This window comes from Aristolochia californica, unplaced genomic scaffold (genome assembly GCF_029961685.1).
Source record: "Aristolochia californica isolate CCGP_79_NKW_82.1479 unplaced genomic scaffold, dmAriCali1.0.hap1 SCAF_13, whole genome shotgun sequence".
NCBI classification, from domain to species: Eukaryota; Viridiplantae; Streptophyta; class Magnoliopsida; order Piperales; family Aristolochiaceae; genus Aristolochia; species Aristolochia californica.
In genome coordinates this window covers 16,607,974-16,625,177 of record NW_027181804.1, presented here as the reverse complement: position 1 = coordinate 16,625,177, position 17,204 = coordinate 16,607,974, and the positions used below count along the sequence as shown (strand labels likewise).

The 17,204-nt window shown below is 32.6% G+C and overlaps 1 protein-coding gene across 1 annotated transcript; it reads right to left on the bottom strand.

The window, feature by feature from the left end:
* Positions 1–14,557: 14,557 nt before the first annotated feature.
* On the bottom strand, positions 14,558–15,079 carry LOC137947692 (uncharacterized). Its single transcript, XM_068793472.1, has one exon. It carries the CDS (start codon positions 15,077–15,079, stop codon positions 14,558–14,560), a length of 522 nt encoding a protein of 173 aa, XP_068649573.1.
* Between the last annotated feature and the right edge of the window lie 2,125 nt (positions 15,080–17,204).

Here is a 17,204-nt window from a genome sequence, read left to right as displayed (position 1 = left end):
GTTAAAAATGCCTCGCCCCCCTCTTCCATGATTGCAAAACCCAATATATAAAAAAGTAAAAGAGTATACAATCATTAAAAATCATAGATACTTTTTGGAATTATCTTTCTCAACATTTGTGCATTTCCATTTTTTATGTAATTTTTTTTTTTCATATCCAAACTTGAGTTTTCATACGCTCCCTTTTATCTCGTAAACAAAAAGAAAAGACAAATAGATCACAAAAAATGAAAATTTTAGAGTTAAAGTATGGAAAAAATTGAAAACTATAATAAATGTAAGTGAAGAAAATTATTTCACTCACTAAAAATGAACACAAAAGTTTTGTTATCCATGTTTGGGAAACTCCACTAGTACAACCCCTAATAGGTTGGTGTAATTTTATAAGAAAGAGATTTCTAATTGATCCTAACATGTTTTAAATGTGATGGATATGCATGCCTGAAACATATTGAAGCTGCAAATGACCTAATGATCCAAAAAATTAAATTCTCAAGTGAACGTGCGGTGGGATATTTACCAGAGCCAAACAACCCACTTTTTGCCTATTTTACGAAAAGCAGACCTAACAATCATAGATCAACGTAAATGTTTTGATCGATTAATGAAATGTAACGGCAATTATTTTTTTTAGAAATGACTTATGGTTTGGGAGTCAACACTCTGTTTAAAATTGCTCCCCCCCCCCCCCTTTCCTCTTCTGATGATTGCAAAACCCAATATATAAAAAACGAAAAGAGTTTACCATCCTTAAATATCACATATACTTTTTGGTATTGGCTCTCTCAACATTTGTGCATTTCTATTTTGGATGTTCAATTTTTTTCAAATCCAAACTTGAGTTTTCACTCTCCCATTTTTCTCGTAAACAAAAAGATAAGGAAAAAAATCACAACAAAATGAAAATTTTAGATTTTATGTACGTAAAAAGTTGAAAACTATAATAAATGCAAGGAAGAAAATTATTTCATGCATTAAAAATGAACACCAAAGTGTTGTTATCCATGTTTGGAAAATTCCACTAGTACAACCCCTAATAGCTTGGTGGAATTTAATAAGAAAGAGATTTATAATTGATCCTAACATGTTTTAATTGTGGTGGATATGCATGCCTGAAACATGTTGAAGATGCAAATGAAATAATGATCAAAAAATTTCGAGTAGAAAAAATTAAATTTTCAAGTTCACTTGCGATGGGATGTTTACCAGAGCCAACCTACCCACTTTTTGCCTATTTTTCAAAAAGCGGACCCAACAATCATAGATCATTGTAATTGTATTGATTGATTCTTGATGTGTAACGACTATAATTTTTTCTCAAAATTACTTATGGTTTGGGAGTCAACACTCAGTTAAAAATGCCTCGCCCCTCCTCTTCCAATGATTGCGAAGCCCAATATAGAAAAAACTAAAAGAGGTTACCATCCCTAAAAATCATAGATAATTTTTTGAATTATTTCTCTCAAAATTTGTGCATTTCCATTTTGGATGTTCAATTTTTTATCAAATCCAAACTTGAGTTTTCACTTTCCCATTTTTCTTGTAAACAAAAAGATAAGGCAAATAAATCACAACAAAATGAAAATTTTAGAGTTTATGTATGCAGAAAATTGAAAACTGTAATAAATTTAAGTGAAGAAAATTATTTCACCCACTAAAAATGAACATCAAAGTTTTGTTATCCATGTTTGGGAAATTCCACCAGTGCGACCCCTAATAGTTTGGTGGAATTTTATAAGAAAGAGATTTCTAACTGATCCTAACATATTTTTAATGTGGTAGATATGCATGCCTGAAACATGTTGAAGATGCAAATGACCTAATAATCGAAAAATTTCATGGAGAAGAAAAAATTAAATTCTCAAGTTAACGTGCGGTGGGATAATTACCAGAGCCTAACCACCAATTTTTTGCCTATTTTAAACAAAGCGGACCTAACAATCATTGATAATCATAAATTTTTTGATCGATTATTGATGTGTAATGGCTATAATTTTTCTTCAACATTACTTATGAATTGGGAGTCAACACTCAGTTAAAAATGCCTCGTCCCCCTTTTTCGATGATTATAAAGCCCAATATATAAAAAACTAAAATAGTTTACCATCCTTAAAAATCACAGATAATTTTTGGAATTATTTCTCTACGCATTTGTGTATTTCCATTTTGGATGTTCAATTTTTTTTCAAATCCAAACTTGAGTTTTCACTCTCCCTTTTTTCTCGTAAACAAAAAGATAAGGCAAATAGATCATAAGAAAATGAAAATTTAGAGTTTATGTATGCAAAAAAGTGAAAACTATAATAAATGTAAGTGAAGAAAATTATTTCACGCACTAAAAATGAACACCAAAATTTTGTTATCCATGTTTGATAAATTCCACTAGTACAATAGCTTGGTGGAATTTTATAAGAAAGAGATTTCTTGTTGATCCTAACTTGTTTTAAATGTGGTTGATATGCATTCCGTTATCCATGTTTGATAAATTCCACTAGTACAATAGCTTGGTGGAATTTTATAAGAAAGAGATTTCTTGTTGATCCTAACTTGTTTTAAATGTGGTTGATATGCATTCCTGAAACGTGTTGAAGATGCAAATGACCTAATGATCCAAATATTTCAAGGTGTAGAAAAAGTTAAAACTCAAGTTAACATGTGGTGGGATATTTTCCAGAGCCAAACAACCTACTTCTTGCCTATTTTACAAAGAGCGGCGGATCTTACAATCTTAGATCATTGTAAATTTTTTCATTGATTATTGATGTGTAATGGCTAAAATTTTTGTTAGAAATGACTTATGGTTTGGGAGCCAACCCTCAGTTAAAAATGCCTCGCCCCCCTCTTCCGATCATTGCAAAACCCAATTTATAAAAAATTAAAAGAGTTTACAATCCTTAAAAATCACAGATACTTTTTGGAATTATTTCTCTCAGTTTTTGTCCATTTCCATTTTGGATGTTCAATTTTTTTTCAAATCCAAGTTAGGATCAAACCCTTAGTGAAAACTCTCCCATTTTTCTCGTAAAGAAAAAGATAAGGCAAATAGATCACAACAAAATGAAAAATATAGAGTTTATGTATGAAAAAAATTGAAAACTATAATAAATGTAAGTGAAGAAAATTATTTCACGCATTAAAAATGAACAACAAAGTTTTGTTATCCATGATTGGGAAATTTTACAAGTACAACCACTAATAGCTTGGTGGAATTTTATAAGAAATAGATTTCTAATTGATCCTAACATGTTTTAAATGTGGTGGATATGCATGCCTGAAACATGTTGAAGATACAAATGAAATAATGATCCAAAAATTTCAAGGAGTAGAAAAAATTAAATTCTCAAGTAAACGTGCGGTGGGATATTTACCAAAACCAAACTACCCACTTTTTGCCTATTTAAAAAAAACGGACTTAACAATCATAAATCATTGTAATTGTTTTGATCGATAATTGATGTGTAGCGGCTATAATTTTTATTAGAAATGACTTATGGTTTGGGAGTCAACACTCAGTTAAAAATGCTTCACCCCCCCCCCCCCCCCCCTTCCTCCCTCTTGGGATGATTGCAAAACCCAATATATAAAAAAACTAAAAGAGTTTACCATCCTTAAAAATCGCAGATACTTTTTGGAATTATCTCTCCTTGAATTTGTGCATTTCCATTTTGGATGTTCAATTTTTTTTCAAATCCAAATTTGAGTTTTCACTTTCCCATTTTTCTCGTATACAAAAAGATAAGGCAAACAGATCCCAACAAGATGAAAATTATAGAATTTATGTATGCAAAAAAGTTGAAAACTATAATAAATGTAAGTGAAGAAAATTATTTCACGCACTAGAAATGGACAGCAAAGTTTTGTTATCCATGTTTGGGAAATTCCACTAGTACAACCCCTAATCGCTTGGTGGAATTTTATAAGAAAGAGATTTCTAATTGATCCTAACATGTTTTAAATGTCCTAGATATGCATGCCTGAAATGTTTTGAAGAAGCAAATGTCCTAATGATCCAAAAATTTCAAGGAGAAGAAAAAATTAAATTTTCAAGTTAACTTGTGATGGGATATTTAACTGAGCCAAACAACCCAACTTTTGCCTATTTTTCAAAATGCGGACCTAACAATCATACATCATCGTTACTATTTTGATCAATCATTGATGTGTAGCGGCTATAATTTTTGTTAGAAATGACTTATGGTTTGGGAGTCAGCACTCAGATAAGAATGCCTCATCAACCCCCCTCCCCCCCTCTATCTCATCTCCTCCCTCTTGGATTGATTGAAAAATGCAAAACCCAATATATAAAAAAATAATAGAGTTTACCATCCTTAAAAATCACAGATATATTTTGGAATTATCTCTCTTAGCATTTGTGCATTTCCATTTTGGAAGTTCAATTTTTTTTCAAATCCAAACTTGATTTTTCATTCTCCCATTTTTCTCGTAAACAAAAATATAAGGCAAATAGATCACAACAAGATGAAAATTTTAGAGTTTATGTATGCAAAAAATTGAAAACTATAATAAATGTAGGTGAAGAAAATTATTTCACGCACGAAAAATGAACACCTAAGTTTTGTTATGCATGTTCGGGAAATTCCACTAGTAGTTGATAGCTTGGTGGAATTCTATAAGAAAGAGATTTCTAATTGATCCTATCATGTTTTAAATGTGGTGTATATGCATGATTGAAACATGTTGAAGATGCAAATGACCTAATTATCCAAAAATTTCATGGAGTAGAAAAAATTAAATTCTCAAGTTCACGTGCGGTGGGATATTTACCTGAGAAAAACAACCAACTTTTGGCCTATTTTTTTAAAAAAGGGACCTAACAATCATAGATCATCGTAAATGTCTTGATTAATTAATGATGTGTTATAGCTATAATTTTTGTTAAAAACGACTTATGGTTTGAAAGTCAACACTCATTTAAAAATGCCTCGCCCCCCGCCCCCTTCTCTTCCTATGATTGCAAAGCCCAATATATTAAAAACTAAAAGAGTTTACCATCCTTAAAAATCACTGATACTTTTTGGAATTATTTCTCTTAGCATTTATGCATTTCCATTTTGGATGTTCAATTTTTTTTCAAATCCAAACTTGAGTTTTCACTCTCCCATTTTTCTCGTAAACAAAAAGATAAGGAAAATAGATAACAATAAAATGAAAATTTTAGAGTTTATGTATGCAAAAAATTGAATACAGCAGTAAATTTCAGTAAAGAAAATTATATCACGCAATATAAATTAACTCCAAAGTTTTGTTATCCTTGTTTGGGAAATTCCATTAGTAAAACCCTAATAACTTTGTGGAATTTAATAAGAAAGAGGTTTCAAATTGATCCTAAAATGTTTTAAATGTGGTGGGTATGCATGCCTGAAACATGTTAAAATTGCAAATGACCTAATGATCCAAAAAGTTCAAGGAGTAGAAAAAATTAAATTTTCAAGTTAAGGTGCGGTGGGATATTTACCAGAGCCACACAACCCACTTTTTGCCTATTTTACAAAAAGCGAACCTAACAATCATAGATCATCGTAATTGCTTTGATCGATTATTGATATGTAGCGGCTATAATTTTTGTTTGAAATGACTTATCGTTTGGGAGTCAACACTCAGTTAAAAAAGCCACACCCCCGTCTTCTGATGATTGCAAAACCCAATATATAAAAAACTAAAAGAGTTTACCATTGTTAAAAATCATAGATACTTTTTGGAATTATCTCTCTCAGCATTTGTGCATTTCCATTTTTGATGTTCAATTTTTTTTCAAATCCAAACTTGAGTTTTCAGTCTCCCATTTTTATCATAAACAAAAAGATAAGCCAAATAGATCACAACACAATGAAAATTATAGAGTTTATGTATGCAAGAAATTTTAATCTATAATAAATTTAAGTGAAGAAAATGATTTCACGCACTAAAAATGAACTCCAAAGTTTTGTTATCCATGTTTGGGAAATTCCACTAGTACAACCCCTAATAGGTTGGTGGAATTTTATCTGAAAGAGATTTCTAATTGATCCTAACATGTTTTAAATGTGGTGGATATACATGCTTGAAACGTGTTGAAGATTCAAATGACCTAATGATCCAAAATTTTCAAGGAGTAGAAAAATCTAAATTCTCATGTTAACGTGTGGTAGGATATTTACCAGAGTCAAACAACCCACTTTTTGCCTATTTTACAAGAAGTGGACCTAACAATCATAGATCATCATAAATATTTTGATAGATTAATGATATGTAACGCCTATAATTTTTGTTAGAAATGACTTATGGTTTGGGAGTCAACACTCAGTTAAAAATGCCTCGCTCACCCTCTTCCGATGATTGCAAAGCCCAATATAGAAAGAACTAAAAGAGTTTACAATCCTTAAAAATCACATATACTTTTTGGAATTATCTCTCTCAGCATTTGTGTAATTCCATTTTGGACGTCCAACTTTTTTCATATCCAAACTTGAGTTTTCACACTCCCATTTTTCTCATAAACAAAAAGATATCTCAAATAGATCACAACGAAATTTAAATTTTAGAATTTATGTATGCTAAAAATTGAAAAATACTATAAATGTAAGTGAAGAAAATTATTTCACACACTAAAAATGGACACCAAAGTTTTGTTATCCATGTTTGGGAAATTCCACTAGTACAACCCCTAATAGCTTGGTGGAATTTTATAAGAAAAAGATTTATAATTGATCCTAACATGTTTTAAATATTGTGGATATGCTTGCCTGAGACATGTTGAAGAAGCAAATGACCAAATGATCCAAAAATTTCAAAGAGTATAAAAAATAAAATTCTCAAGTTAACGTGTGGTGGGATATTTACTAGAGCTAAACAATCCACTTTTTGCCTATTTTACATAAAGCAGACATAACAATCATAGATCATCATAAATGTTTTGATCGATTTATGATGTGTAACGGCTATATTTTTTGTTAGAAATGACTTATAGTTTGGGAGTCAACACTCTGTTAAAAATGCCTCACTTCCCCTCTTCCGATGATTGCAAAACCCAATATATAAAAAAACTAAAAGATTTTACAATCCTTAAAAATCACATATACTTTTTGGAATTATCTCTCTCAGCATTTGTGCATTTCCATTTTGGATGTTCAATTTTTTTTTCAAATCCAAACTTGAGTTTGCACTCTCCCATTTTTCTCGTAAACAAAAAGATAAGACAAATAGCTCACAAAAAAATGAAAAATTTAGAGTTTGCGTGAGTTTTAAATGTGGTGGATTTGCATGCCTGAAACATGTTGAAGATGCAAATTATCTAATGATCCAAAGATTTCAAGGAGTAAAAAAATTAAAATTCTCAAGTTAACGTCCGATGGGATATTTACCAGAACCAAACAACACACTTTTTGCTTATTTTACAAAATACGGACCAAAAAATCATTAATCATCGTAAATGTTTTGATCGATTAATGATGTGTGACAACTATAATTTTTGTTAGAAATGACTTATAGTTTGGGAGTCAACAATCAGTTAAAAATGCCTCGCCCCTGTCTTCCGAATATTGCAAAACCCAATATATAAAAAACTAAAAGAGTTTAAAATCCTTAAAAAGCACTGATACTTTTGGAATTATCTCTCTCAGCATTTGTGCATTTCCTTTTTGGATGTTAAATTTTTTTTCAAATCAAAACTCGAGTTTTCTCTCTCCCATTTTTTCCGTAAACAAAAAGATAAGGCAAATAGATCACAACAAAATGAAAAATTTAGAGTTTATGTACGCAAAAAAATTGAAAACTATAATATATGTAAGAGAAGAAAATTATTTCACGCACTAAAAATGAACACCAAAGTTTTGTTATCCACGTTTGGGAAATTCCACTAGTACAACCCCTCATAGCTTGGTGGAATTTTATAAGAAAGAGATTTCTAATTAATTCTAACATATTTTAAATGTGATGGATATGCTTGACAGAAACATGTTGAAGAAGCAAATGACCTAATGATAAAAAATTTCAAGGAGAAGAAAAAATTAAATTCTCAAGTTAACGTGCGGTGGGATATTTACCAGAGTCAACCAACTCACTTTTTGCCAATTTTACAAAAAGTCGACGTAACAATCATAGATCATCGTAAATGTTTTGATCAATTAATGATGGGTAACGGCGGAAATATTTTTCAGAAATGACTTATGGTTTGGGAGTCAAAACATAGTTAAAAAAGCCTCACCCCCCTCTTTCGATGATTCCAAAACCCAATATATAAAAAAGTAAAAGAGTTTAAAATCCTTAAAACTCATAGATACTTTTCGGAATTATCTCTCTTAGCATTTGTACATTTCCATTTTCGATGTTCAATTTTTTTTCAAATCCAAACATGAGTTTTCTCTCTCCAATTTTTCTCATAAAAAAAAAGATAAGGCAAATAGATCAGAACAAAATGAAATATTTAGAGTTTACGTATGCAAAAAATTGAAAACTATAATAAATGTAAGTGAAGAAAATTATTTCATGCACTTAAAATGAACACCAAAGTTTTGTTGTCCATGTTTGGGAAATTCCACTAGTACAACCCCTAATAGCTTGGTGGAGTTTTGTAAGAAAGATATTGCTAATTGATCCTAACAAGTTCTAAATGTGGTGGATATGCATGCCGGAAACATGTTGAAAATCCAAATTGCCTAATGATCCAAAAATTTCGAGTTGAAAAATTTAAATTCTCAAGTTTACGTGCGGTGGGATATTTACCAGAGCCAAACAACCCACTTTTTTCGTATTTTACAAAAAACGGGCCTAACAATGATAAACCATCGTAAATGTTTTTATCGATTAATGATGTGTAACGGCTATAATATTTGTTAGAAATGACTTATGGTTTGGGAGTCAACACTCAGTTAAAAATGCCTCACCCCCCTCTTCCAATGATTGCAAAACCCAATATATAAAAAACTAAAAGAGTTTACAATCCTTAAAAATCACAGATACTTTTTGGAATCATCCCTCTCTGCATTTGTGCATTTCCATTTTGGATGTTAAATTTTTTTTCAAATCCAAACATGAGTTTTCACTCTCCCATTTTTCTCGTAAACAAAAAGATAAGGCAAATAGATCACAGAAAAATCAAAATTTTAGAGTTTATTTATGCAAAAAATTGAAAACTATAATAAATGTAAGTGAAGAAAATTATTTCACGCACAAAAAATGAACACCAAAGTTTTGTTATCTATGTTTGGAAAATTCCACTGGTACAACCCCTAATAGCTTCGTAGAATTTTGTCAGAAAGAGATTTCTAATTGATCCTTACATGTTTTAAATGTGGTAGATATGCATGTCTGAAACATGTTGAAATGACTATTATTTTTGTTAGAAATGACTTATGGTTTGGGAGTCAACACTCAGTTCAAAATGCCACACCCCCCCCCCCCCCCCCCCCCCCCCCCCCCCCCACTTCCGCTAATTGCAAAACCCAATATATAAAAAATTAAAAGAGTTTACAGTTCTTAAAAATCGTAGATACTTTTTGGAATTATCTCTCTCAGCATTTGTGCATTCCTTTTTCGATGTTCAATTTTTTTTCAAATCCAAACTTGTGTTTTCACTCTCCCTTTTTTCTCGTAAACAAAAAAATAATACAAATAGATCACAACAAAATGAAAAAGTTTAGAGCTTATGTATGTAAAATATTGAAAAATATAATAAATGTAAATGAAGAATATTATTTCACGCACTAAAAATGAACACCAAAGTTTTGTTAGCCATGTTTAGGAAATTCCACTGTTACAACCCCAAATAGCTCTGTGGAATTTTGTAAGAAAGAGATATCTAACCTTACATGTTTAAAATGTGGTGGATATGCATGCCTTAAACATGTTGAAGATCCAAATGACCTAATGATCAAAAAATTTCAAGGAGTAGAAAAAATTAAATTCTCAAGTTAACGTGCAATGGGATATTTACTAGAGCCCAACAAACCACTTTTTGCCCATGTTACAAAAAGCGGACCTAACAATCATAGATCATCGTAAATGTTTTGATTGATTAATGACGTGTAACGGCTATAATTTTTGTTAGAAATGACTTATGGTTTGGAAGTCAATAATCAGTTAAAAAAGCCTTGCCCCCCTCTTCCGATGATTTCAAAACCCAATATATAAAAAACTAAAAGTGTTTACAATCCATAAAAACCACATATACTTTTTGGAATTATCTCTCTCAGCATTTGTGCATTTCCATATTGGATGTTCAATTTTTTTTCAAATTCAAACTTGAGTTTTCACTCTCCCATTTTTCTCGTAAACAAAAAGAGAATGCAAATTGATCACAACAAAATGAATATTTTAGACCTTATGTATACAAAAAATTGAAAACTATAATAAATGTAAGTAAAGAAAATTATTTCATGCACTAAAAATGAACACCAAAGTTTTATTATCCATGTTTAAGAAATTCCACTGTTAAAACTCCTAAGAGCTTGGTGGAATGTTGTAAGAAAGAGATTTCTAATTGATCCTTACATGTTTTAAATGTGGTGGATATGCATGCTTGAAACATGTTGATGATACAAATGACCTAATGATCCAAAAAATTCGAGTAGAAAAAATTAAATTCTAAAGTTAACGTGTGGTGGGATATTTACCAGAGCCAAACAACCCACTTTTTTCCCATGTTACAAAAAGCGGACCTAGCAATCATAGATCATCATAAATGTTTTGATTGATTAATGAGGTGTAACTGCTATAATATTTCATAGAAATGACTTATGTTTGGAAGCCAACAATCAGTTAAAAATGTCTCGCCCCTTCTTCTGATGATTGCAAAACCCAATATATAAAAAAATAAAAGTGTTTACAATCCTTAAAAATCGCAGATACTTTTTGGAATTATCTCTCTCAGCATTTGTCCATTTCCATTTTGGATGTTCAATTTTTTTTCAAGTCCAAACTTTAGTTTTCTCTCTCCCTTTTTTCTCGTTATCAAAAAGATAAGGCAAATAGATCACAACAAAATGAAAATTTCAGAGTTTATGTAAGCAAAAAATTGAAAACTAAAATATATATAAGTGAAGAAAATTATTTTACGCACTAAAAATGAACACCAAAGTTTTGTTATCCATGTTTGGGAAATTCCACTAGAACAACCCCTAATAGCTAGGTAAAATTTTACAAGAAAGAAATTGCTAATTGATCCTAACATGTTCTAAATGTGGTGGATATTCATGCCTAAAACATGTTGAAGATGCAAATCACCTAATGATCCAAAAATTTCGAGAAGAAAAAATTAAATTCTCAAGTTTACGTGCAATGGGATATTTACCAGAGCCATACAACCCACTTTTTGCCTATTTTACAAAAAAGCAGGGCTAACAATTATAGACCATCGTAAATGTTTTTATCGATTAATGTTGTGTAATGGCTATAATTTTTGTTAGAAATGATTGATGGTTTGGGAGTCAACACTCAGTAAAAAATGCCTCACCTCCCTCTTCCGATGATTGCAAAACCCAATATATAAAAAACTAAAACTGTTTACAATCCTTAAAAATCATAGATAGTTTTTGGAATCATCTCTCTCTGTATTTGTGCATTTCCATTTTGGATGTTCAATTTTTTTTCAAATCCAAACTTGAGTTTTCTCTCTCCCTTTTTTCTTGTAAACAAAAAGATATGGTAAATAGGTCACAAAAAAATGAAAATTTCAGAGTTTATGTATACAAAATATTGAAAACAATAATAAATGTAAGTGAATAAAATTATTTCACTCACAAAAAATGAACACCAAAGTTTGGTTATCCATGTTTGGGAAATTACACTACTACAATCCCTCATAGCTTGGTGGAATTTTATAAGAAAGAGATTTCTAATTGATCCTAACTTGTTTTCAATGTGGTGGATATGTTTGCCAGAAACATGTTGAAGATGCAAATGACATAATGATCCAAAATTTTCAAGGAGTAGAAAAAATTAAATTCTGAAGTTAACGTGCTGTGGGATATTTACCTGAGCCAAACAACCAACTTTTTACCTATTTTACAAAAAATGGACCTAACAATCATAGATCATCGTAATTGTTTTGATCGATTATTTATGTATAACGGCTATAATTTTTGTTAGAAATGACTTATGGTTTGGGAGTCAACACTCAGTTAAAAATGCCTCGCCCCCCTCTTTCGATGATTGCAAAACCCAATATATAAAAAAGTAAAAGATTTTACTTTCCTTAAAAATCACAGATACTTTTTTGAATGATCACTCTCAGCAATTGTGCATTTCCATTTTGGACGTTCAAGTTTTTTTCAAATCCAAACTTGAGTTTCCTCTCTCCCATTTTTCTTGTAAACAAAAAGATAAGGCAAATAGATCACAACAAAATGAAAATTTTTAGAGTTTATATACGCAAAAAATTGAAAACTATAATAAACGTAAGTGAAGAAAATTATTTCACGCACTAAAAATGAACACCAAGGTTTTGTTATCCATGTTTCGGAAATTCCACTAGTTCAACCCGTAATAGCTTAGAGAAATTTATAAGAAAGAGATTTCTAATTGATCCTAACATATTTTATAAGTGGTGGATATGCTAGCCTGACATATGTTGAAGATGCAAATGACCTAATGATCCAAAATTTCAAGGAGAAGAAAAAGTTAAATTCTCAAGTTAACATCCGGTGGGATATTTACATGAGTCAAACAACTCACTTTTTGCCAATTTTACAAAAAGCGGATGTAACTATCATAGATCATCATAACTCTTTTGATCGATTAATGATGTGTAATGGTTAAAATATTTTTTAGAAATGACTTATGGTTTGGGAGTCAAAAGATAGTTAAAAAAAGCCTCAGCCCTCTTTTTCGATGATTGCAAAACCCAATATATAAAATACTAAAAGAGTTTAAAATCCTTAAAAATCACATATACTTTTTGGAATTGTCCCTCTCACCATTTGTGCATTTCAATTTCCAATGTTCAATTTTTTTTCAAATCTAAACTTGAGTTTTCACTCTCCAATTTTTCCTGTAAACAAAAAGATAAGGCAAGTATATCACAACAAAATAAAAATTTTAGAGTTTATGTATGAAAAAAATTGAAAGCTATAATAAATGTAAGTGAATAAAAATATTTCACGCATAAAAAATAAACACCAAAGTTTTGTTATCTATGTTTGGGAAATTCCACTGGTACAACCCCTAAGAGCTTGGTGGAATTGTGTTAGAAAGAGATTTCTAATTGATCCTTACATGTTTTAAATGTGGTGGAAATGCTTGCCTGAAACATGTTGAAGATGCAAATGACCTAATGACCCTATAGTTTCAAGGAGTAGGAAAATTTAAATTCTCAAGTTAACGTGCAGTGGGATATTTACCAGAGCCAAACAACTCACTTTTTGCCCATGTTACAAAAAGTGGACCTAACAGTCATAGATCATCGTAAATTTTTTGATTGATTAATGAAGTGTAATGGCTATAATTTTTGTTAGAAATAACTTATGGTTTGGAAGTCAACAATCAGCCCCCTCTTCCGATGATTGCAAAACCCAATATATAAAAAATTAAAAGTGTTTACAATCCTTATAAATCACAGATACTTTTTGGAATTATCTCTCTCATAATTTGTGCATTTCCATTTTGGATGTTCAATTTTTTTTCAAATCCAAACTTGAGTTTTTACTCTCCCATTTTTCCCGTAAACAAAAAATAATGCAAATAGATCACAACAAAATGAAAATTTTAGAGCTTATGTATGAAAAAAAATTAAAAACTATAATAAATGTAAGTGAAGAAAATTATTTCACACACTAAAAATGAACACCAAAGTTTTGTTATCCATGTTTAGGAAATTCCACTGTTAACACCCCTAATAGCTTGGTTGAATTTTGCAAGAAAGAGACTTCTAATTGATCCTTATTTGTTTTAAATGTGGTGGATATGCATGTCTGAAACATGTTGAAGATGCAAATGACCTAATGATCAAAAAATTTCAAGGAGTAGAAAAAATTAAATTCTCAAGTTAACAAGTGACGGGATATTTACCAGAGCCAAACAACCCAGTTTTTTCCCTTGTTACAAAAAGCGCACCTAACAATCATAGATCATCATAAATGTTTTGATTGATTAATGAGGTGTAACTGCTATAATTTTTGTTAGAAATGACTTATGGTTTGGAAGCCAACAATCAGTTAAAAATGCCTCGCCCCTCCTCTTCCGATGATTGCAAAACCCAATATATAAAAAACTAAAAGTTTTTTACAATCCTTATCACAGATACTTTTTAGAATTATCTCTCTCAGCGTTTGTGCATTTCCATTTTGGATGTTCAATTTTTTTTCAAATCCAAACTTGAGTTTTCTCTCTCCCTTTTTTCTCGTAAACAAATAGGTATGGCAAATAGATCACAACAAAATGAAAATTTCAGAGTTTATGTATGCAAAAAATTGAAAACTATAATAAATGTAAATGAAGAAAATTATTTCACGCACTAAAAATGAACACCAAGGTTTTGTTTTCCATGTTTGAAAAATTACACTAGTACAACCCGTAATAGCTTAGTGGAATTTTATAAGAAAGATATTTCTAATTGATCATAACATCACCGCCCCTCCCGGGGAAAGAGCTTGTCCTCAAGCTCGAAGGAAGGATAGAGAAGTCGAAACGCTGATAATGGCTCCCATGTCGGGTCACTAGGGTCTGCATCGGCCCACTGGACGAGAATTTCCCAATAATCTTGAATGTGGCATGCTTTCAATACCTGAAATGGAGTAGAAAGGACTCTGCCCTCATGGAGTGGCGGTAGAGGAGTGTGCAGTAGGGGTGACTCACCTTGGAATGGCTTCAGTTGGGATACATGAAATACATTATGTATCTTTGCCTCGGTTGGTAGCTGCAAGCGGTAGGCCACAGGGCCAATTTGGTCGAACACCTGAAATCGACCATAATATTTTGGAGAAAGATTATGGTGCTTGAAGACAGTTAGGGACAGCTGGCGGTAGTGTTGAAGCTTTAACCATACATAGTCTCCTGGGGAATAAGATACCTCACGGTGCTTCTTATCATAATAGAGCTTCATAGAGTGCTGAGCCTCTTGAAGATGAGTACGTACCTCAGTGAGCATAGCATCTCTTTCAGCTAACACTTGGTCCAAAGTGACGACTTTGGATGCCTCTGGTTCATATGGTAATAGACGAGGTGGATCTCTGCCATAAACTACCCTGAAAGGAGTAGTGTGGTAAGAGGTGTTATAGCAAAATTCTGCCCAGGAAAGCCACTTCACCCACCGTTAAGGTGAGTCGCCTACAAAACAACGGAGATACATTTCAATCTTGTGATTGATGACCTCGGTTTATCCGTCAGTCTACAGATGATATGCAGTAGAAAATTCCAATTGGGTGCCCTGTAATTTGAATAATTCCTTCCAAAAGATAAAAATGGCATCCTTGTCACTGATAATGGCTGTGGGAATTCCGTGTAATCGGACAATGTGGTCCATAAATAACTGAGTGACCTGAGCAGCAGTATATGGATGCACCAAAGCAATGAAGTGACCATATTTTGAAAAACGATCAACCACAACGAATATCACTGATTTACCGGATGAAGTGGGACAGCCATCAATGAAGTCCATTGAAATGTCGGACCAGATTTGAGATGATAGTTGCAAAGGTTGTAGTAGGCCGGCATGACTTAAAGATTGGCCTTGTTTCGTTGACAAATCTGACAAGCAGCTACATAGTCAGCAATCGTGTTCTTCATGCCCTTCCAATAAAATTCCCAACTGATTCGGACATATGTTTTCTGTCGACCCTCATGTGTGCTATCATGGATAGAAAACAGAATGGTGGGAAGAAGTGGGGATGTATGAAGCATAAAAATCTTGTTTTTGTAGAGTATAAGACGATCGTGAATCGTCCAATGATGAGATGTTGTCCCCTGCTGAATATCCTGATATAATGAAATAAGTTCCGGATAATGATGTGTTTCCTCACGAATAGAATCCAGTAAAAGTGAACGTGGGTTGCTGAGAGCATAAACGTGTGGGTCTGGAATGTTCTGACGAGACAAAGCATCAGCCCCCAAATTCGACTACCTGGCTTATATTGAACAGTAAAATCGAAGCCCACGAGTTTAGTTAACCAATGCTACTATGGTGAAGTGATGAGGCATTATTCAAGAAGATACTTGAGGCTGCAATGATCTATACTAATGAAAATGGTTGTCCCCATAGATAAGGTCGCCAATGTTGGACAACCTTGGCTAACCCAATCAGTTCCCTCTCATATGCAGCTAATTTGTGGTGGTGTTGTCCCAACTGGCGGCTGAAATAAGAAATGGGGTCTCCCAATTGTTGTAACATTGCCCCTATACTTCCCCCGGACACATCACATTCCACCATAAAGTCTTCATCAAAATCTGGTAATTGTAGTACAGGCGTTGAGGCTACGGCCTCCTTTAACAACTGAAAGGCCTGATCCGTTGAAGAAGACCAGTTGAAAGCATGTTTTTTGAGAAGGTTGTTGAGTGGTGCTGCTATCTGGCCATAAGATTGGATAAATTTTCTCTAATATCCTGCTAGGCCCAAAAAATCTCCTTAATGCTGCGAGGGAGGTGGGAGGAGACCAATCTGTTACTACTTGTATCTTCCTCTGGTCAACTTTCACGCCCACAACTGATATGATGTGGCCCAAATATGCCACTTCTGCCCATAGAACATTTGGATCTATTCAAAACCAAATGATGAGAGCGTAGAATGGTAAATACCTGATGGAGGTGTTGGAGATGTTCGACCCAATTTTTGCTATAGACCAGGATGTCATATAAAAATACTAACACATAGTTACGCAGAAGTGAGGAAAATACCTCATTCATGAGGGCCTAAAAGGTGGAGGGTGCATTGGAGAGACCGAAGGGCATGACGAGGGACTCGAAATGACCGTGGTGCGTGCGGAACACAGTCTTCTCCACATCTGCCGGGTGAACTTTAATTTGATGATAGCCCGATTTCAAATCTAACTTGGTAAAAATCGTAGCACCATGTAACTCATCCAGCAACTCGTCCACCACTGGAATGGGAAACTTGTCTTTAATTGTCTTCAAATTGAGTTGCCAATAGTCGACACAAAACCTCCATGATTTATCCTTTTTGCGTACCAGTAAAACAGGTGGGGAGAAGGGAGACCGACTGGGCTGGATCACTCCCTGAGCGAGCATATTCATGCACTGTCTTTCTATTTCATCTTTCT